The 22,473-nt window shown below is 40.1% G+C and overlaps 2 protein-coding genes across 7 annotated transcripts in view; both read right to left on the reverse strand.

Moving 5' to 3' along the window:
* Nucleotides 1-237: 237 nt before the first annotated feature.
* On the reverse strand, nt 238-10,873 carry LEPROT (leptin receptor overlapping transcript). Its single transcript, XM_035123757.3, has 4 exons — nt 10,808-10,873; nt 8,443-8,518; nt 7,043-7,229; nt 238-2,208 (listed from the first exon to the last, which is right to left on the reverse strand). The coding sequence occupies exons 1-4, from the start codon at nt 10,821-10,823 to the stop codon at nt 2,092-2,094; spliced, it is 396 nt and encodes a 131-aa protein (XP_034979648.1). The 5' UTR covers nt 10,824-10,873; the 3' UTR covers nt 238-2,091.
* A 2,082-nt stretch (nt 10,874-12,955) lies between these two features.
* Nucleotides 12,956-22,473, reverse strand: part of DNAJC6 (DnaJ heat shock protein family (Hsp40) member C6) — a 43,013-nt gene continuing 33,495 nt past the window's right edge. For all 6 annotated transcript variants that reach the window (XM_035124237.3, XM_088673938.1, XM_088673940.1 and 3 more), the window contains 5 exons: nt 22,220-22,354; nt 18,766-19,032; nt 17,798-17,943; nt 16,051-16,227; nt 12,956-14,953 (listed from right to left, as the gene is read on the reverse strand). In XM_035124237.3, coding sequence (XP_034980128.1) covers nt 14,852-14,953; nt 16,051-16,227; nt 17,798-17,943; nt 18,766-19,032; nt 22,220-22,354 — 827 coding nt within the window. In that variant the 3' untranslated portion in view covers nt 12,956-14,851. The remainder of the gene's footprint in view (nt 14,954-16,050; nt 16,228-17,797; nt 17,944-18,765; nt 19,033-22,219; nt 22,355-22,473) is intronic.

Here is a 22,473-nt window from a genome sequence, read left to right on the forward strand (position 1 = left end):
CTATTTGGCCCTCAGGACTTTTGCAATGCCACCCGCCGTCCCAGTTCTGCACATGCCTCAAGTGCTTTTGCCCGGCTCAATTGTTCCTTGAACTGTGATAATGCCTCTTGCTTGTTTGGATGCAGGGGAGTGTGCACATGGGATGGCGGTGTACATGACTGCCATGTAGCCAACAGTACAGAGGTAAGAATCACATCAAAAGGGACACAATAATTCAGAATGCATGCCACAAAAAAAGACTTTGAAGTAAAATTTTATTGAGTTTTTTAAAAATACATTCACAAATGTATTCTAATACTGCACAATTCCAGTACTTCAAATGACATAAATTACAAAGGTTACAAAAGTTCATATATGCTGTATATGAAACATTGTCAACAAGAGAATGCAAAGCAATGTTTATCAAATACATGCAGCATGGCTTTGATGCACATGCCTCCTGCAGAACACAATAATCTTGGAGAAAGGCACTTTGGAGTAAGATCACTATGTGTATTTAGGGTACCACAATACTTTTCTTTCTTTTTTTAAACTATGTAATGAAAATCGCTAACATAAATGAATGGTCACAGACACTGGCAGGATGACAAGCTTGCAGCAAAACAATATCAGGCTCACAGGAACCTTTATAACCCTTGCAATAACTCTTTATTTCACACCACCACAAATAGTAATTTGATTTTACACATTAAATAGGGGGGACCCTTTCATCACTATATCTCACCTATAAAATAACTTGTGTTCCCACTTTAAAGAGTAAAGCACCTTTTAGAACAGAAATGGCAAAAATCTCCTTTTGAAGGTCACACTCGGTCAAGGTGGGTCAGTTTTGGAGGGGCAGATCCCAAAGCAAGGCAAGGCACACCCTTTTTGCTACCCATATTAAATCAGGTTGAAGGCCACGTGAAATAAGGCCAGAGGCTGTTGGATACCCATCCCTGCGCCAGAAAGTGAACATTATCATTTGCCTTTATCATGCCACCTTTAAAAAGGTGTATTCTGTATTATTTGAAAGTGATGGTGGAAGAGAGACTTTTGGAACAACAGGAAAAGAAGATCAAAGCTAAATTTATATTCCTTCTTTTTTTATTTTTGCTGCAGCATAATTTATAAGGCAACTTCACAACCTAACCCAGGCACCCCAAACTTCGGCCCTCCAGATGTTTTGGACTACAGTTCCCATCATCCCTGACCACTGGTCCTGTTAGCTAGGGATCATGGGAGTTGTAGGCCAAAACATCTGGAGGGCCGCACTTTGGGGATGCCTGACCTAACCCTATGCATGTTGACTCATGAGTAAATCCCACTGTCTTCAGTAGAGTAAGCAAACGTGTAGAGGAGTGCAGCATTAATTTTTCATACCTCTACTCTTACCAGAGCTAAAACTACTTTTAAAATTAATTATCTCAAAACTTCCAGCAACACAGAATAGAACTGTCAATGTATGAAATGCATCTGCAGGATTGTACCCCATTTTCTCACTTACGCAAAAGCTCTTCTTTAAGACTGTATTTCAAAGCATTATAAACCCTGAGTAATTTAAGAATTGAATAGTCTGAGTACTTTACAAACATTACCATTAAAATGTCTTTGTGCTATTGTCGTGAAGAAATGCTTACTACGGTTATTTCAGCACTTTGGCAAAATGTAGGTTGCAGTCCAAAAAATTATCACAAATTGCAGCAAGTTGCATGCATCCAACTAAATAGAAAGACTAGTATTTAAAACGCAATACATTTACCCTGTGTTAGGCTGGCACCAGATACAAAAAGCGGACCCATATCCAATAGTGCATGGTTTCTCCCATTGGTTTTGGACTACAACTCCCACCATCCCTAGCTAGCAGGACCAGTGGTCAGGGATGATGGGAATTGTAGTCCAAAAGCAAGTTTGGGATCCAAGTTTGGGAAGCCCTGCAATAATGTAAAGCTATTAATGCATGCAAATAATATGCCATCCTATGCATATGCGTATATATATATATATATATATATACACACACACACATACAATGCACTCTGAGATCCGTGTCATAATAAAGCTCCCTGTAAGCCCTAAAGTGCAGATCCATATGAAAATCCATAGTGCAGTCTACCACTGTTCCCAGGAAAAATCATCTCCTCTTCCAAACAGAACAAAAAAGCCTAAAATGGTAATGAAAATTACTGCATTTCCAGCCAGCACAAGGCAACAAGCTCCCCACTTGATCTGAAATACAAAGTGAATAAGAAGAAAGATTTACTCTCTATTCATTGACAGAAAATGCACCCTACTTTGAGCATTAGACACATACAAAGAAATACAACATCAGGATGCTAAAAGCGCTTACGATCAAACAGTAAATTTTGAGTACCAAGCAAACTAATGTAATCTGAAATGGTTACATACCTAAGTAGTCATTACAGGAACTAATTAAACATTTCGCTAAAATGCAGTGATATATATAAACAATTATTTGTCTTTTATGAGTACAGTAAAACTGGTCGAGCAGTTTGTGAAAAGTTTACAAGATGTTCAGTGAGAATTTTTCAAGCTCATCCACAATGGAAGGGGGAAATCATTTAGAGTATTTTATTGGCAGCCTGCCATAGTCTTCTCAAAAGAGCAAATTTCTCAAAAGAGCAAATTAAAAGTCTGCCCCCATTACTAGAACTATGAAGGGCTGGACATCCCACTGCCCACACATTACTTCTCTTTGCCACCTTGGCCAAACTAATATTTGGGTGAAACTGATTAAAAAAAGAGAGAAATATGACATCATTTATCTTTGAATGGTGAGTAAAGTGGTTTTGAAAAAACAATGTTTTAAAATCATATTAAAAAGAATTTACACTGTTGTAAATCTCGTACAGCCTAAATAAATTTAAACTGTTAAGTGATTATTCCATTGTTACTGCTCTAGATTACTAATAGGGCAATCCTCTACCTGTCTACTCAAAAATAAGTCCCATGAATTCAATAGTGCTTGCTCCCAGATAAATGGACATAGGATTACAGGTCCACCAAGCATTATTCTAGAACTTGGAGCTGGAAAACTACTTTCAAATGCAAGTATATGCAACAACTCTGGTCAACCTGGGAACATTGAGTTCCTGCAAAACGGAAGGCAGAAAGACATTTGGACAACACAGCCACTAATCTCTTGTGCTTCTTACTGAGCCTTCAATTCCTGATCTTGTCATCAGGGGACGCAAACCAATATTGTTTGAAAACATGCACTCTATTAAGCAAAAAGCAGACATGGAAGATTGAGAACAATGATCCAAGGAAGCAGCCCATTTTTAAAAGCTGATGATATAAACTTTATAGTAACACTGCTTGGCTCAATATACATATTAATGCTACTTCTTGATTATATTATAGGTTTTCTGAGCTTTCTTTCTAAAAATATGGAATATTAAAGTGGCATTATTACTGCTAGCAGTCTTTTTTATATAAAAGCACCTAAAAAAGGTAGAAGCTGTAAAACGATTGCAGGAAACAAAATGTAGGTTTTACTACATGGTTTTATTATTTGTTATAGTTATCGACTGTAACACAAACTCGATACTTTCTACTACCGTATTTTATTTATGTTTCCCCAACTAACAAAAACTAAGATATACCTAAATACCTTTGGAAGCAGTAACTTTCAAAACTCCATCTCTAGCACTGGCACTATTGAGAAATATTGTTTCAATACAACTGATGCTGCAAACCTATAAAGATCTACTTTGGAGCAGAAATCTAAACACACTTTTTAGCAAAGAAGTCTCACAGAACTCTATGCAGCTTACTTCAAAGCATTGTGCTGCGTAGCATTAATATTTTTACATTTCACAAATATGCCACATAGATCAGCACATAAAACTGTACTGGCTTTTCACTTTATTCACTTTAAGCTCTTCCAGTAAAGTAACTTTGGGTTTTATAAGTACTGTATAGATTTTCTTTCACCAAAAACCTTTAAAAATGTTCCTCCCACCCATGGTTTCTGCATTTCCAGATGTTTTACAATCTTCAGCCTTTAGCAAAACATTGTTTGGTAAGAAAAGGAATTAGAGCTCTCTCTAGTGGTTGGACTGTATTATTTATTCTTATTTAACATTCTTAACAAAGAGAAATGGACTAAGTAGCAGAAGATGTATAGTACTACTACTGGAAAATAAATTAGACAAGAACTTGGAAAAGAGAATTCTAGACATAACAAGTTTATGGAACCTCAACTAAGGGCTCTGGAGTAAGGAAACCAGAGAGAATACTAGTAAATATGAGAAATATATAAATATATATTTACGTGCTTCTGTTCTGGTAACAAAGCACCATGGCTTAATCATTAACGCAAAGTCAAGTGCACTAACAAACAAACAAAAGTTTCTTCATCTTAACCTGTCCTATTAAGCTCCCAAAGTGAACGAGAATAAGCAGAACAGTAAACGAGACAGAAATGGAAATTGGGTAAAACAGAATTCACCATTTGTGAATAGGAGGGATGTTTTAAGAACAGTGAGCAGGAGACTGGAGCTTCAGTATACCTGAGGGAGGGTCTCCTCCCCCATCGTTATGCCCGGACACTGAGGTCCAGTGCCGAGGGCCTTCTGGCGGTTCCCTCGCTACGAGAAGCTAAGTTACAGGGAACCAAGCAGAGGGCCTTCTCGGTAGTGGCACCCACCCTGTGGAATGCCCTCCCACCAGAGGTCAAAGAGAACAACAATTACCAGACCTTTAGAAGGCATCTTAAGGCAGCCCTGTTTAGGGAAGCTTTTAATGTTTGATGGATTTCTGTACTTTAATGTTTTGTTGGAAGCCGCCCAGAGTGGCTGGGGGAACCCGGGGAGATGGGCGGGGTATAAATAATAAATTATTATTATTATTCAAAGGATTTCTAACTGGACACTGCAAGCAAGACAGCCAGCATCACCAAGCATTCTGCTGCCTAGTATGGCTGTCCTTAGCCCAGTATGGTTGTCATTAGCCTATCTTATCACAGGCAACCAACAGGGGAAGGAGAACAGAGCACAATACCGGTAATAACATGCAAGGGGAGCAGCTCTTGCCTACTGATGCTGCTGCACTCACTTACTCCTGCTGGTAGGGAAGCAGATAGAGAAGAATACCTGAATGAAAGCCAAAACAGCATCTGCAATAGCTAACACAAACACCCAAAAATAATTCAGAGGAGCCATGCATTAAAGCAGGTTATAGTTTGCATTCTTAAAATATGGAAGGTGAGCAAGTGCAGATATCAGTAATTGCAGCCTGTAGCACCTCCTCCTGCCTTCCTGCTCTCTGTGGATTTGGAAAAGTTGCCGAGCAGATAATGGAAAGCAGTGTAAAGTCCTGCTATGCATACTTGCAAGCACAGGTGGGCATATAAAGGAGCTCCCGTCATCAAAGCCAGACAATGCAATCTAGTGTGTGTTAACTATGCTTAAACCCCCATAAGTTCAGCTAGGTGTTTACACTCCTCTGGACTGCACAGCTCGAAAACATTTACTGCAGAGATTTTAGAATTCCACCACCACCACCACCAGTGGTTTATTCATGTGAAACCCTTATTGTGAAATAAAGTTTTCAAAAGGAAATGAACCAGAATGCATGTAAATACAAGACGACTAAAATGTTATCAGTCTGAGGGCAAAATGTGTGCTATCCCCAACGATGGGGGTTCAGCCAAGTGCACTTAAGAAGCCCTCTTCAGGCCTTAACACTAAACCAGGCATCCCCAAACTGCGGCCCTCCAGATGTTTTGGCCTACAACTCCCATGATCCCTAGCTAACAGGACCAGTGGTCAGGGAAGATGGGAATTGTAGTCCAAAACATCTGGAAGGCCAAAGTTTGGGGATGCCTGCACTAAACACATGAAGGTCAGGAGTGAAGGAGCTGACAGCACAGCTCACTACAAACTTTTTGCCCTCTCGTGTTCATTCTGGAGACAATGTGAATAAGGAAGTTATTAGCATCTGTGTCTGCCTCACACCCAGCACTTTTTTCTTTTTTTTACAACACTGGCTGAGTCAGCTACAGTCATTGTCATTCACAGTACCTCTGGGCTCCATCCCCAGTGCATGTCAGGGTCTGAGCCCAGAGATATGAGGACTAAAGAAATTAATGGCAGTAACAGCAACTTCCTCACTCAGAACTGTAACTGCAAGTGCAGGGCAAATCCAAGGCTATTCGGCTTGGGCTACAAGTTCAAAGGGGGGGGGCCTTATATTTAGTCACTTGTTAATTTTTTGGCATTTGACAACTTGCTTTTATGCACACTGGACCTAAATGTGACACTATCACACAGCACACAACTGAAAATTTAAGCAAGAGGTTATTTGGTAAAAGGCAGATGTTAGACGAAGCATTTGTTAAATAACTTATTTCACATTGCACTCTTTTTACTGCTTTTTTTTCATGTATTGACATTTTATTATTATGGCTGGGCACCTCAAGAACCAGAAGCATCCAGGCCACTCTGGATTCCTGAGAGGGCCTGGAAAAGTGTTGGGATAACTTTCTTCATCCTCAGTTACTCTGGGTCCTACCCCTCAACTGATAAGTTAGCAGTGGCTGCCTCAACCAGTACATCTATTTACAGTGCTGAGCAATTATTATTATTTTAATGTAAACTTTTCTTTAAAAAAAAACAAAGTGGGGCAGCAGCATCACTCACAGTGATATTTGTGAAATTATGCTTGGTGCTGTGTCTGGTTTACTGTGAGCAGCAACCAGAAGACATTATTAAGATGACTCATTTTGTGAAGTGTTTATCTGCAAGGCAATGTGCCATACACCAAAAAAAGAGGGTGTAGGATTTACCTAATGACTCTCATCAGTAGAAGCCCTGTGCAAGGACTTCCGCTTGAGCACCAAGCTCCCCCCACAAAAAAATTGACTGAATGTGAGGGAACAGCATTCAGGGGGAGGATTTGGGTGGGGGGGAATCATTCCATCTGGCAAGCTAAAATGATTGTGCTAATGGAGCAATCAAATGACTGGGAGTTGTATTTTGCCCAGGACTGTGAGGCGTCAAAAGGTGACATATAAACTTTTCTTGTGATAAGACCTTACCACTTCAACACGTGCAAGGATAATAGGAAACGCAAAAGCAGAAACCACAATTCCAGTCGTGAAGAAACATGCCAACTCCCTGCAGGCGCTGCTTGCAGCATCTGTATCGTCGCTTACTCTTTTTGTGATGAAGTGTGGAATAGGACTTATGAAGTAAAATATCAAAACAAATAAAGGCCAGTAGACACTGCAGAATGACAAACACAAAGGATGAGAGAAGTTAATGCTGTTTAAAATGAATTTTATGCACAACCTATTATTCATCCTCTGAAATCGTAACAGCTGAGCACAGAAATATACACATAATTATATACAGTGGAACCTCGTGTTACGTACTGCCCCCTGTGCAAATACTTCAGGATACGCACGTGGCAAACCTGGAAGTAATGGAAAGTTTTCTGCCGCCCACGCCTGCGCAGAAGCGGGTTACCATCGCACACACCTGCACAGAACAGGCGTGTCTGGGTGCGAATGTTTAGGGGTATGAACGGACCCCCAGAATGAATTAAATGCGTATCCAGAGGTACCACTGTACATAGGGAAAAGTCACTGAAGTATAAATAGGGCCATATACATTTGTTCTTCCACTCACTTCAGGGTACTCAGTTTTCCAGCCCAACTGCATTTTCTTCCTCCTCCCTTCTTTGCCCCTTTTCTGCAGTTTCATCTCTTTAAAAAAAGGGTAAAGGACCCCTGGACAGTTGAGTCCAGTCAAAGGCAACTATGGGGTTGCGGCACTCATCTCGCTTTCAGGCCGAGGGAGCCGGAGTTTGTCCACAGACAGTTTTCCATGTCATGTGGCCAGCATGACTGCTTCTGGTGCAACAGGACACCGTGATGGAAACCAGAGTGCATGGGAACGCCGTTTACCTTTCCACCGCAGTGGTACCCATTTATCTAAATGCTTTCGAACTGCAAGGTTGGTAGGAGCTGGGACAGAGCAACAGGAGATCACCCCGCCGCAGGGATTCGAACCGCCGACCTTCTGATCGGCAAGCCCAAGCGGCTCAGTGGTTTAGACCACAGCGCCGCCCGCGTCCCTTGTCATCTCCATATCAGCTCAGATTCTAATCTGTGAAGCTTTTAGCATTCTACTGCATCTTCTCTATCTTACATGCCAATTTCTATTCCTCTACACCCACTGCTTTAGCAAAGGTTTACCAAACTACCCTAAGCTTCATTTTCCTTCTCGGCTGTCAGACTGCTCTCCCACACGTTAACCCCGTTACAATCTCTGATGCCGCTCATTTCCCTCAATCATCTGAAAGACGTAAGAATGAAAAAAAGAATTCAAGCTGCGTTCCTAAACCGCTTGCTTAGGGATTTCATTCCAAATAAGCATGCTTGGAACCAACACACAACACAGAACAGTGATATATCTCGTATTAATTCAGTCTTACCCGTAACTTTCCAGTGCACAACCCAATACAAGAAACGTCAGACCCATAGCTCCAGTGAACGATAAGCCAACCAGGGCTACACAAGTGGAAATAAAAACACGCTTAACATTAATTTGTACAATCACAGTCTGCGCAATTTAATTCACAAAGTGATCCAACATTGCAGTTAAAGGTGTAGCCTCCTGATACAGCAGATGTTTGATCTCAAGAGGTGGTCTGAATTTAGGCTTGTTTTTTACTGGAACTCCAATCAGAGCCATACCAATGACAAACTTAGTTGGTCTCTAAGGTGCTACTGGAAGGATTTTTTTTAAAAACACACACACACAAAACAGTTAGAATTAAATACCAAAGTGCCTCCCGAACCTAGGAATTTCTTTCCAGTACCAGAACATAACTGAGCTCACAGTTATTTCATGTAAAAAAATCCACTCCTGGCTAGCTTTCTTCATTTCAGCAGCCTACATGGGGGTGGAGTGTAAATCAACTTGTTGCTGCCATTAGTAATCTAATGCAGATCACCCAGAGATCTACCAGAATATTCTGATCTACCTTAAGAATATGAGGAGCCTGATAGATCAGGCCAGTGCCCCAACATCCTCTTCACAGTGGCCAACTAGATGCTTATGGGAAGCCCAGAACTAGGACCTGGGTGCAAGAGCTCTCCCCTCGCCACTTGTGATGCTATACAAGTGGCCTTCAGAGGCCTGATGCCTCCAACAGTAGAGGTAGTACATTTATCATGGCTAGTATCCACTGACAGCCTGATCCTCCATGAATTTGTGTTCTTTTCTTTAAAAGCTATCCAAAATTGGTGGCTGTCACTACTTCTTGCATTTATCTGGATGCAGAGAAAGCCGAGGTAATTTCAATGCTTTAGTATTTTAACTTTTGTGTGTTTTAAAGTAGGGTTTGTTGAATTTTCTTTGATTTTACTGTTTTGTTTTTTGTAAACCACTTTGAGGATTGTTTGTTTTTACTATCAAGAGGTGTATAAATCTTATGAAATGAGTAAATAACGTTTGTTTCACTTTCGACAGCCATGCTGGAATTTTTTTTGTTTTTTTGGAAGGGTTTCACTGATCACTTAAATTAAACTTCTGTAATTGGGATGGAAAGAGATTTTATACCATAGCTGCCAAGTCCGGATCGTAAAGATCCGGGATCGGCAGCGCGCGCATGACCGGAAGTTGCGTGACGCAACTTCCGGTGGCGCTTCGCCCTTCTATGGGCACCAGAAAATGGCGGCGCCAGCGCCGGAAGTCGCTTCCGCGCATGACCGGAAACACGTAAAAGCGATTTCCGACGCCGGCGCCGCCCTTTTCTGATGCCCATAGAAGGGCAAACCGCAACCGGAAGTCGTGTCACGCAACTTCCGGTCATGCACGGAAGCGACTTCCGGCGCCGGCGCCGCCATTTTCTGGTGCCCATAGAAGAGCAAAGCGGCACCAGAAAAATGGCCGCCGGGAAGAAGCAAATTAAAGGGACAATGCCGGGATTTTCCGCCAAACGGGAGACCGCCGGGAAACGGTAAGAAAAAAGGGGTTTTCCCGGCGGATACGGGATACTTGGCAGCTATGTTTTATACGAAGTTAAGTACCACACTCTGCACATGAACTGTATACTCATTGCCTCAGTGACTACAATAAACAGAAGTCCAAAAGTTTGTAAGAACCAGTGCTTTTCTTCGGGGGGGGGGGCGCATACCGCTAAACATTTTGTGAATCTAAGTTTGCCCTCCTTGAGGGGCAGTATTTCAATGAGTAAGAAAATGAGAGTACCCATAAACATTTTTTTTAGAAGAAAAGCACTGGTAAGAACTATAGTTGGGGGGTTGTTGTTTGTTTTTGTTTTGTTTTGTTTTCGAATCAAAACTGATCGCATGTAAAACAATGGTTTGGGAGTGGGGACACAGCGGCTGGAAAAACTCCTGAACTTTTAAATAGGCTTCAAGGGAAAGGAATTTTCAGCAAAACGTGACCGGCCAGATCCGTTCTCGGCAGTTGCTCCAGAGAAAACAACCCGGCCCTCGCCGGCGCCTGCACGCCCTGCGCATCCGGATTCCCCACATCCACACCCTGGAAAAGGGCGTAGGAGGAGGAAGACACCCATCACCGGCGCAGTGCAAAAAGTTACGCTGCCCCAGAGAGGAGTCTGTTGTTGGCGACAACCGAGAGGAGGCTGCGCAGCGAAAGGCTCCTTTAGCTGTATTTGCAGAGCGCGCGACTCAAGAGGAACTTTCTCCGGGCAGGGACGGGAACGAGGTAGCCATAGCGACGGCGGAGCGAGAGGGAGCCGAGAGAGCAGGGAAAGCGGAGAGAGAAAGAGAGACAGAGGCCGCCCGCCGCGCGAGGATATACTGTACCTTTAATCCCCGCCATGTCTCCGTTTCTTTTGCGGGGCGCCTTTTTTGCTCGCTCTCTCCCTGGACGACGAAGCAGAGGAGGCGGAGAATAAGGTGTCGACTTCTTCCGCCTTCTGTTCACGTGGCTCCTGCACTAACCCTTCCCCTTCTCGCAAAAAAAGCAACACTTTCTTTTTTAAAAAAAGAAACTAAGTAAGACTCTCTTCACGCCTGTGAACTGTCGTAAGGGCGGCGCCAAGCGAGGCAGTCGAGGCCGCCTCACGCCAAGTGAGGTGAATTTTCCTCAGAAATGGCCCTTAAAATGCTGGTCCTCCTGGTCCTGTTTCTGCCAGATGTTCAAACATCTTTTTGTGGATCCATCCACCCACATTTCCCTTTGCCCTCCCAGAGCATATTCGGATTGCAAAGGCTTGGGCAACCTCTATCTCACTTTCAAGGTCAAGCATAGGCCCCACAGAGCAAAAACCTTGTTTTTGAGGTCTGGCATGTGCTCGTCTGATATTATCTCTAATCTTTTTTTTTTAAAAAAAAAACTTTAAATTGCTATTTAGTCTGGGCTGCCATCCTAGACACACTTCCCTGGGAGTAAGTTCCATGAGCTTAAGCAGCCTACTTCGGAGTAGACAGGTGTAGTAAGATGGGCCTGTTAGTAAAGCAAGCGAGCGTCATCATGCCCGGACGTGCACTATTCATCACCTCAGTTTCAAAAGAAGTCAGTGGGATTTTGTGGCCGTGCTGGTTTTTTCGCCCAAACAAATCACACTTGTATGGATCCATTGATGTATGTAGATCCATTTCCATCGATGGTAAGTCATTTGACTGCACACCCACATGGATATTTAGAAATATCTATGGGATTGGGTGACATCTGTACAGCCAGGGATTTGCATTACTTAAATCGAGCATTAAACATCTAATTAGTGCTCCTTAGGGTCCTCATGCATATTTATATACCCACACACCTTTCTAATTCATGCTTTCTCTTGTTTCCTACTGCAATTTTCCCCGCAGCAGAAAGTGATTTCACCACAATGCCAATGTTTTGTATAAAGCAGAGGTGCCAACTTGAAAAAAATATTGTGGGGGCCCAGATAAGCCCTGCACCGCATAATCAATCACATGATGCAATGCACACACACCCCATTTGAATCTCCTTTGTGGGAGCCTAGCCCCCTCAAATATTTTATTGTGAGGGGTCCCAGGAGTTGGTTTCTATGGTATAAAGCTGGGAAACATGGCAACTAGAAGCATTTTTGCATTCAGTAAAACACATATTCTATAATGTTAGACACAAGTTCAGAAAGAGGAGCAATAATTTTAAGTTTATATATGAATGAAGTCATTTGCTCCTCTTAGCATATAAAAAGCACTTACTCAGCATATAAAAAGATAGCATTGCTATCTATTCTTTCTTACCTAGGAGTAAGCTCCACTGAACTCAATGGGACTTACTCCTATGAAGACATATAGGATTGTACTGTAAGGTAACACAAGAGAGTAATATTCAGGAACAGGTTATTCAGTCCCATGGAGAAGTGGGTTTATTTTCTTTCACCTTCTGCTACAGCAGCCTCAGTATCAATATACTCAATAACATCCCCTTTGAAGGCGCTCTGTCTTCCTCTCTCTGCATAGGATAAAATACAAATAAAAAGGACTGAAAATTCTTTCACCTTTTTAATATATATACAAATGCTTTCAACCAGTCACAGTTCATTGAGTATACTGCATATTTACAAATAAATAAATAAATTATAATAGTGGTTTTAGTCAAAACATTAAACCTGAACGTTGATGAGCAGATAGGACCAAAAGGAAAAGGAAAAACCCTTTTGAGTTCAGTAGTTTTGACACATAGGTCTCACTTTCATGCACCATTGAAAGCACTGCAGTTAGAGAAGGTGTTAAGTTGGGTAAGTTTTTTCCCCCTTTTTACTGAACTAGATAAAGCTTAAATGATATATTTATTTTGTTAAAATTTGAATTTATCCTGGGCTTTTAAAAATCTATTAGTCTGATGCACAAAGCTTTTTTTGTAATTTCAAAAACTGATGCTACTTTAACTGAACCCATTTATATTTCATAAGCATAATTCACACAATATCTACAGAAGTGAATGAAAGATTAAAACAAGTCACAGGAACATGATTCACATTTCAAAATGTTTTTAATAGACAAGCACATACTTGATCAAAACATGTCATAATATGTTAATAAATAACATCCAGTTTGTTATAGTTGTTCAAACGTCTTAATATCTTGTACATATAAAAAGGAGAGCTTGGTGTTTTGTTTCACATTGGCAGTAATGGCAATAAATAATGGATCAATACAACAAAAAGATGGCATTTAATATAAAAATAAACGTAGGCTGGTGGACATGCTGTATCTGCAGAAAAGGGTTTCCCACTATAAAGAAAACAGAACAACAGAAAACAGATTGTCTTAAAACACCAATTTGACCAAGATTTTCACGTCATCTAGAGAGTTTTCCCTGCATGTGGAAACCTTTCTGTCCACCTGTTGAACATCAAAAAGGCAGGTGCAGGTTACCATTTTTCCCCATACAGTGACTTTTGTAGCTACTATGCAACAACTCCATGAAGAAATCGGCTGCATAATGGGATCCAATGTTTAATGGAGTCAGGTGGTATGATGCCTTCAACAGCCTGTAGATACCAGTACTTGGTTTTCAAGAAAGATATTGTATCAGCATCTATAAATACATTGGACCTCTATAAACAACCAAGTTTCACATGGCTGTTGCTGCACATTGATTTAACTATCAACTGCTTGAAGGAGAGGAGACCAGATAATATTAATCTACCCCATGCAAGGCAGAGCCCAGATTTCATTCAGGAAATGTCAATAAATAAAACTCCCATTATAAGTTTCTCTGCAAAAGGAGAAACAGTTCAAAGTGCTATGTAAAATTAGTTTCATTAGATGAGAGAACATACGGTACTTTTGTTTTATCATCAGATACCATAATGTGAATATATGAACATTATTGCTTACTGGGCCAATATAACTTTAGTAAGTAAGTAAATTTTCGTATTTTTGCTCACCTCAGATCTTACAAAACTACATGAACATAGTAAGTTACCTATAGAAGTTCAGAAGGTGAGGCTACATTGTAACATTAGCTTGTGTTCACAAATGCTCTGGAAAAACTGGATATTTGATTCAATTTAAATATACAATTTGAATCAATTAAGAACATAACTTCACAATGCTGAAGAAGGCAGCAAAGTTTGTTTCAGAGGCAGGTTTTAAAGTGTTGTTTTCTAACTGGGAATTTTTTGCAAGGTATTCTTGCACCCTTACTTTAATAATAATGAACAGCAAACAACTTTAGTGGTCTGTTGATAATGCTTCAACAGCTTTTGCATGTTAATAAATAAATAATAATTTAAAGACACTTCCCAAATTCTTTGTTTGTGTAAAATGTAGCTATCTGCTTGTCTGAAACACAAAATACAGTACTATGTTTAAGGCAGCAGTAAGTTGCCAAAGACATATCCAGTTGCCTAGCTGTCATATTAAAAAAAGAAACTACAATAAGTAATTGAAGGGTCAAATTATTATGAGAGTTTAGTGTACAGCAAATAACCACATATGAACATCCTTATGTTTTGTTTTGACAAAGCTTGTCCTGGATACAAACTTTCAAGACTAAGCCACATTCCTAGTGACACAGCATCTATTTGGTTCGTAGTGAAAGAGACCATTAATTTCACCTCACTTGCTCCAAGACAAGCAAACCCAGTTTTCTAAAATGCATCCTTACCTACCCTGTTTATACCTGAAAGAACATTATAAGATTAATTTCTAGAACTCCTCTCTTTGCATCTGTAATTCATGGCATACGTAAGGAGCACCTTCCATACCTACCCGCTCTCCATACGGAAAGGTTTTAGTGTTAGGGCTAGTTTTATTTTTTTCCCAAATTTCCAGCCAGATACTAATTCAGCTGTGAAAATCTTGTGGCAAGGAACTATATGAGCACTAGCACAGGTCTACAGCAATGTCTGAGGAAGTACGCTAATACAAGGGCTTTTGGCCTTGGTTTTCAAATTCTGACCAGGCATCATTGAGCTCCATAAAAATCATCTTTGCATATTGTTCATATGGCTGCCCCGTAGCCTACAAGAAAGCAAAACAAGAAACATCACAAACATATTAAAATAAGCTTAAAGATGACACTGTTCATACAGAAAGTCAAAAGCAGAGTGTAGGTATAATTTACGCTTATCATAGAAGAGCAGGCATGCTGAAAAGGGTGGCATGAAACCCTGAGTAAACCCAGAATAGTTACGAGTTGACAAAAATATCTTCTAGCCTATATCCCCACATCTACTTATCAGGTATTTGTAGATTAAAAGAAACAGTCAACTACTATAAAGTTTTCCTACCTAGCTGCCTAGAGGCAATTCTTACTCATCAAAGGCAAGTCACTATATATTTGATCTGTGCATACATGGGGTTGTGTGTGTGTGTGTGTGTGTTGCAGCATTTATCCTGGGTAATAGGGTATGTTTTAATGACACTATAGAAGTAGGTTGGGGTTGCTCCTGGTGCATATTCACTTGCCTTTAGTGAATTGGCTTTATTGTAATCTGTAGTTCTTATGAAGATAGACTTACAGTTTCCAATAGGCTGGTGTAGTATTTACCTATTGATATAGTTTTGAGCTATAAAGTAATGCTGTTCACCATGACCTCACACCTTGCCCACACAATCTATCAACATTTCCCCTTGTTTAATTTTTTCAGACCCATCAGACTTTAATTTTTAGCCTAAGCATATCAGTTTTATGAACCACAGTTTTTAATTTAAAACATTTTTTTTGCTGCAAAACTCAAACCAGAAACATTATTAGTAAACATGCAAGGTCTTATTATTTTCATTCACTTGACTGAACCATATCACATTTTCAGACTATTTTAGAAATTATCCCAATACTTTCCCTAAGCTTTCACACAACTGGTAATAATTGCTACACCAAAGATTTTCCACGGAAAATTAATTGGTCTCTAAGGTGCTACTGAAAGGATTCTTTTAATTTTGTTTCGACTATGGCAGACCAACACGGCTACGTACCTATAACATGGAATGCAGTGACTCTTTGCTCCATATTGTTTTAAAGTTATAATGGTGAAAGTAATTGCAGGGATGGATCAAGTAGGAATCATTAAACTAGTACACGAGGTTACAAATTAAAATAAAATATTATTACTTACTTTATCAGGATGCACAACAAGCACTGCTCTCCGGTAAACCTTCTTTACTTGCTCTGGAGTAACAAGATCTGCCATGCCCACGGGTTTCCATTTTGTCTCTCCTTCCCATAGTACTGTGTGCATTGTGGATAACAAGGCTCTTATATTTCTCTCCTTTCCTTCAATCCATTCAAGGATCTGTGAAAATAGATAATGTAGTACTAAACCAAACTGCTATCCTAGCATGAATACTTATTTGATTGGAACAGTTTATAGTTTGCTTCTTCCCAGTTTGCTTTGGATCTCAGAAAGACAGGAGATAGATATCATCAAATGGAAATGTCAAATTGTTACCTCCAAGAACAGATACATAAAACTGCTTCTGAATATGGAGATTCAGCTAGTATTGTTCTGTAACTCTCCAAATTAGAATCACGGGATACATGGATATAGCTAGTGACCAAGGAAATTAGTGTGAATCACAGGCCCGAGAATTCAACAATATAAATAGAATAAACTTAGCAAAATAAATATTAGATAATTTATATACATAATTCATAATCCTCCAAATTAAAGACTTGTACCATTATTGGGACAGACCCTATTTAGTCCTTCATAAAAGATTAATGTCAGTTTAATTACAGTGGTGCCTCGCTAGACGAATTTAATTCGTTCCACGGGTCTTTTCTTATAACGAAAAATTTGTATAGCGAATCCCATAGGAATGCATTGAATTTTTTTTGAATTTTTTTTTGCCCATAGGAACGCATTAATTGAATTTCAATGCATTCCTATGGGAAACCGCGATTCGCTAGACGAATTTTTCATAAAACGAATTCGTCTAGCGAGGCAACCTCCGCTAGAAAAAACCTTTCGTTAAGCGGAAATTTCGTTAAGCAGGGCATTCGTTAAGCGAGGCACCACTGTATAATAATTATTCATGAGTTTTTCTGATAATCATTCCAACTAGTGATTTGTTGGAACCCGCAGGCCATGAAGAGAGGTGGAGCAGAAGGCATAGTGGAGCAGAAGGCATTTGCACTTATCTTCCATCTAACCACCTTCATTTGCCATAGTGATCACACCCTTTTCACCCCTTAAACAGTACCGGTAATTTGAAAAGAGCAAAATGGGTTTAGAGGCCTCCATGATCAAAGGCATTGCTGGGAGGAGCTGGGCTAAGTGGGCTTAGCCCCCTGCCCCCCCCCTTTGTTGAAGGGATTGAAGCTGGCTGATTATGAAAAATTGATGAGAGGGAATTAAGGTCTGAGGGAGCAGACCAAAGGCCACCCTTTTTCCTGATCTAGTCCTTGCTCCCCACACAGGCCAAGATCTAGAACCTGCATTCTGTCCTCTACTGCCAGAGATATTTCCCAGGTGTCATGAGGGAAGAATGCATGCCATCTTTCACCCACACAGAACTTGGGAGAACGGAGGTGAGGGAACTGTTTCAATCCTTCTCCCACACTATTTTCCTGCACAAATAGGAAGTCTCTACCATCAAGACAGAGTCTTACCTTACCTACATTTAGAAACAGTCTACCCCCACCTCAGTTTTGAACAATCAGTTCCCTTGTGTGGATACTGAAGTTTTCTAGAAAAATATAGGCATGCAAAAGCCAAATACTGACAAGGTCCTGTTACTGATCTTGGTATCATGCTTGCATCGTAAAACATCCCTGAAGGATTAAATATTCAACTATTATACAATCCAGGCAAAGCAAAATCTTGAACAATTTGGAAATCAAATCTGAAGCATTCAGCTTACTTTTAATTTTTCAGGATCCATCTCCTTGGCCATTTCTTCTTTCCTCATTTCTGCTATTGTTCTTGGTCCCTTTCTGTCTTTGTGAGCATTAAAGCCTTGACCAGATAAGAGGTCTTCAAAATCAGCAGAAACTTTTGGTTTAGATTCTTAATGGGAAAAAAGTATAGAGTGTTAAAAGGAAGTACTGTATTACTTGATTTAGGAAGATATAAATGTCACATTCCAAATACTTTACAAAATCATTCCATACGATGCAGAGAAGTACATATGGGCATACCTGTATTTTTCCTCTGCAACGCAAACAGAAGGAGTTTAAGCACTTTTATGGTATTCCCAACACCACCATTGTGAGAAAGATGACACATTCACCCTTCTGCTGAGTACAGGTCACTCTAAAAACACAAGTCACTTAGCACATCACCCTTTCTAAAGTATCCATGTACAAGCAGGATTTCCCAATTGAATCTTACAAGTTTTGTTTGCCCATTTTGAACTTGAACTCACTCAGCAATTCAAACTGGATAAAATAGTGTGATAAGTAAGAACTAGATGCCTTCTAACTATTTGCATCTGTTAAATCTGACACCCATTAAGTTGATGCAGGACATATTAGGGTGAAGCTGAACATTATGGCAAATATGGGATTGCCACCAAATATGGCAGCCCCTCTGAGTTTCTTTCTTCCTATCTTCCCAGTAGCATCTCATGCTCATGGCAAGATGCAAGGTCATAATGCTGCAGGTTTCCCCATCCCTATTCCACACTGATGACAACGGTCAGGGCATGACATCATGTCTGCAATAATATCTAGTTCTAACACTTAGAACCAGAATGTCTAAATTAATTTCACAACACATCGCCTGAATTATAGCTGACTGAATATTTTCAGCTTGGAAATACTCCACCTCTAGGCCTTCAAAACTACAAAACCGCATCAGAAGACTTAAAAGATCAAAAAATCAATTTACCAGAACTGCCTGGTCCTTTTCCACGGTCATTTTGGCCACCGGGTGCTGCAGAAAAACTCACATTATAATTAGGCCTGTTCTGAGGAGAGGAATGTGGCATGCTTTGTTGGGGTTTGGTCTGTGATTGTGGCCAAGAGTATCCAGTGCCTTGTTGCCAGCTGCCTCCTCCCACTGGCTGAGGAGATGGTTTCTGTGGTGACCCCATAGGAGGAAATACTCCACCCATTCCTGTCGGTGTGCTGGGTTTGCTAGCAAAGGAAGGACAACCTGAAACATGAAGCAAAGCATTTTGTGTTAATAATACTGCCTGTGTAATAGGAAAGCAGAATTACCAGTTGATATCTGGTAATTTCTTTACTAAGATTCAAAGGACTGCAGGGGGACCTGGATCCAACCCATCCCTTCTATGCCTGAAGATTGGAGAAGAGTTGCAGTGCAGCACAAGAAGCAAAAATAAAAACCCCTCAAGTCAATAAAGTCTCCAGGAAGCACTTTCAATATGCACACATAAATGTTTGGATTTCACCTATGTCTATATATTCTATAATGACTGAAGTTTTTTTATACTTGTTAACAAAATAATTTAATATAAAGATTTTAAATAAATATTTGTAAGAATTTAAAGAAGAATATTAGTAGCATTGGGATTCCAATGAAGCATAGGGCAGGTGGAAACAACATAGCTTATATTGAAATGTGCAACAGCAAATATGCATTTCTTGGAAGGTTTGGCATAGATTAAACTCACAAGTTCCTCAAGAGTGTAAATACTGAATATCATTGCTTTCTGGGGCAGTCTACACAAACAGATCACATATGATTACCCAAACTACTAATAATTGGGGGGGGGGCAAAGAGAGAGAAAGAGATGAAAGAGATTACATGTCATTCTTTTTCTCTAAGCTATCAGCAGTTTGAAAGCTAGGTTAATGGTGTTTCCACATGCAGGCAGCAATTTCTGGATCAGAATGAAAATCCAATAAACACCAATGTCCTTAACAATTTTATTTTTTTCAGAATTCAAAAGCTTCACCCATTTGTTTTGGTAAAGTACCATCAGAACTTTACCATTCCACCATTTCCTCTGATCACATAAATATAGTAGAAATTATTATTAAAAATTGCCGGTTTATTGCTTGATTTTTTTTGCTGCTTTTTACTTCAAATATTAATATCCTGCATATTCAACTTCTTTTTACTTAAAATCATGGAAGCCCTTCAGTATTGCAGACCTTTTTTTCTTTTTAAAAAAGAAAGAAAGAAGAAAAATAGCAACAAGTTGTTGCACTACGTGACATCAGACACATTTTCTGTTTTTGATCCTGCAGCGCAGCAGAACACCAGCAGAGGGAAGCAGGACACCTAATTTCAGAACCAATGTGACGTTTGGATACATTAAGTGGTAAACAACAGGGAGCAGAGGTAATACAAGCTGTTATTGTTATGGTAGAAATTAGGGGGCCAAGGAGGGAAGACGGAAGGGAAGCCTATTTAGAAAAAGGAGGAAAGACGAAAGCATCCCTTGAAGAAGCTACTTGCAAACAAGGCAGTGACCTACATTTTACTCTCAGTTTTAGTACATTTTCATCCTTCCCACCTCATTTCCTCCTTTGTTCCTCAACTGTATTTACTAAGCAAGGTTAACTTTTCACATACTGTTGTCAATAACAAGGAGGAAGTCTATGACTTTTAGGGTTGTGCCCCACATTTAAGGGTTGCCCTATGCAAACCACACATTCATGATATATGGTTAAAACAGGTGGGCGGGGAGAGAGAGAGAGAGGCAAGACCACCTTCCCAGGGTTATTTTTTCATATGATAAAGCCTGTATTAGATCTTGGAGTTTAAACCTTGAATTGCAAACACAAATATTTGTCTACATTGGCAGCCAACTACAAATTAGTGTAACAGTTCCCTTTATCTTCCTATCACATATTAAATGTACCAAGAGATCTTCAGTACTGCTTTTCATGTTTTGTTCAACTGACAAATAGTTAGTGAGAATATTAAAAAAAAGGAACTCAGTTCAACTTCTGCACTTTTTACTGGCTGCCTTTTTAGTTAGTAGAAGGAGCATGATTCAGAAGTATCAGAGGAGAAAGACTTTCTGTAAAAATAGTCCAAAAAAGTACTATGGCCTTCTGGGGTTAATTGACATAATTTCTCTCAGATATACTGTATTGCTGTAAGGCCTACTTGCAAAGCTCTGTGCATTCTTGTCTTGTGAACATGGATTTTTACTATATTGCCAAGTTTTTATTTCCGTAAACGTCATCTTGTAAATGTCTACTGTTCTGGAGAAGAACTGTATAGCTCAGTGGTAGAACATCTGATTTGCTGGCAGAAGGTCCCTAGTTCAATCTTTGGCATCTCCAGATACGGCTGGGAATACCTGCTGTCTGAAACCATGGTGAGTTGCTGCTAGTCAGTATAGACCATGGTCTGACTCAGGTCACATGCCACACCATACATTTAAAGCATGCAACATCCCTCAAAGAATCCTGAAAACTGTAGTTTGCCCCCCACTGAGCTATAATTACCAGCACCCTTAACAAATTACAGTTCCCAGGATTCTTTGGAGGAAGTTGTGTGCTGTAAATGTAAAGCATTTTTGAAGGGTAGGGGGTCTGGTGAGAATTTTAAAGCAATGGGGCAAGCTCCATATAAGCTGAAACAGATAGGCAGGCTTGGACAAGTCCTTCAGTGCTCAACTGGTAATGCCTCCATAGCCTTATTTGCTTCAACACCCTTCCTGACCTGCTTTATCCTTGTTGTTTGCTAATCAAGACTGTAAAAGCCCAATGGGTGTTATTTATGCAAATTAAGGGTTTTTCAAATTCAGTTGGACAGAACCATATTTAACCATAGCCTATTTATCATGAGTCTCAGCAGAACCAACACAAATGTGTGTTTTTTAAAGCTTTGCTGTAGTACTGCTGAAACCATTGTTGAATGTGTAAAAGAGGTGAGAGCTTGTGAGAGCATAGCTTTACTTCATGCCATCCCTTGATGTGGTTCTTTCATGGTAACTATGGTGGGATCAGGCAAAGGTAAATAGTAGCCTTTCACACATATTAAATGCAACATTTTATTGAAAGCCTAATCAAGCTGCCAATCTATATTAATTGACTCACAGAGATGGAGCAGATCCTGCCTTCTAAATCTGCCAGTCTTTGCGAACAGATTTTAAAGCCCTCCTCCACTGAATCTGCCTGCTTTTACCATCTTTCTCAGATCAGCTCCCCGCCTGCCTTTTCTCTCCCTTTCCGCTTCATAAAAAGTTTAGCAAGTTGAATATGCAGCAATAATATGCCAGGATCACATGATTAACCTATGTAGTTCTACATCATTTGTTTGCCTGCCATGGGTGGGCTTGCAAGGGCTATTCATTCCAAAGAAGCAATGTCCATGTTTTTGGCTACCCATTCTACTCAATGTTCAGGTTTAATCTAACCTGCCAGATTTGCACCAAGAGCTCCCAAGTCAGCAAAAGGATCCAGTGTTTGTGGTTTGGCTTGATGTGTAGGTGTGCTGTGTAGTGACCCTGTTGGGCTGGTAGCAGCTGATTTGCTCCCCATACGTAGACCACCTAAGAAGAACAAAGAGAGTGCTTATAAAACATAATTTATTGACCTCAAATACAAAATTAATATAAGATTGCTGCTTCTTATCAGTTGGTCAGCTCAACACAGAGATACCCCAGCAGAC

This window comes from Zootoca vivipara, chromosome 7 (genome assembly GCF_965207765.1).
Source record: "Zootoca vivipara chromosome 7, rZooViv2.hap1.1, whole genome shotgun sequence".
NCBI classification, from domain to species: Eukaryota; Metazoa; Chordata; class Lepidosauria; order Squamata; family Lacertidae; genus Zootoca; species Zootoca vivipara.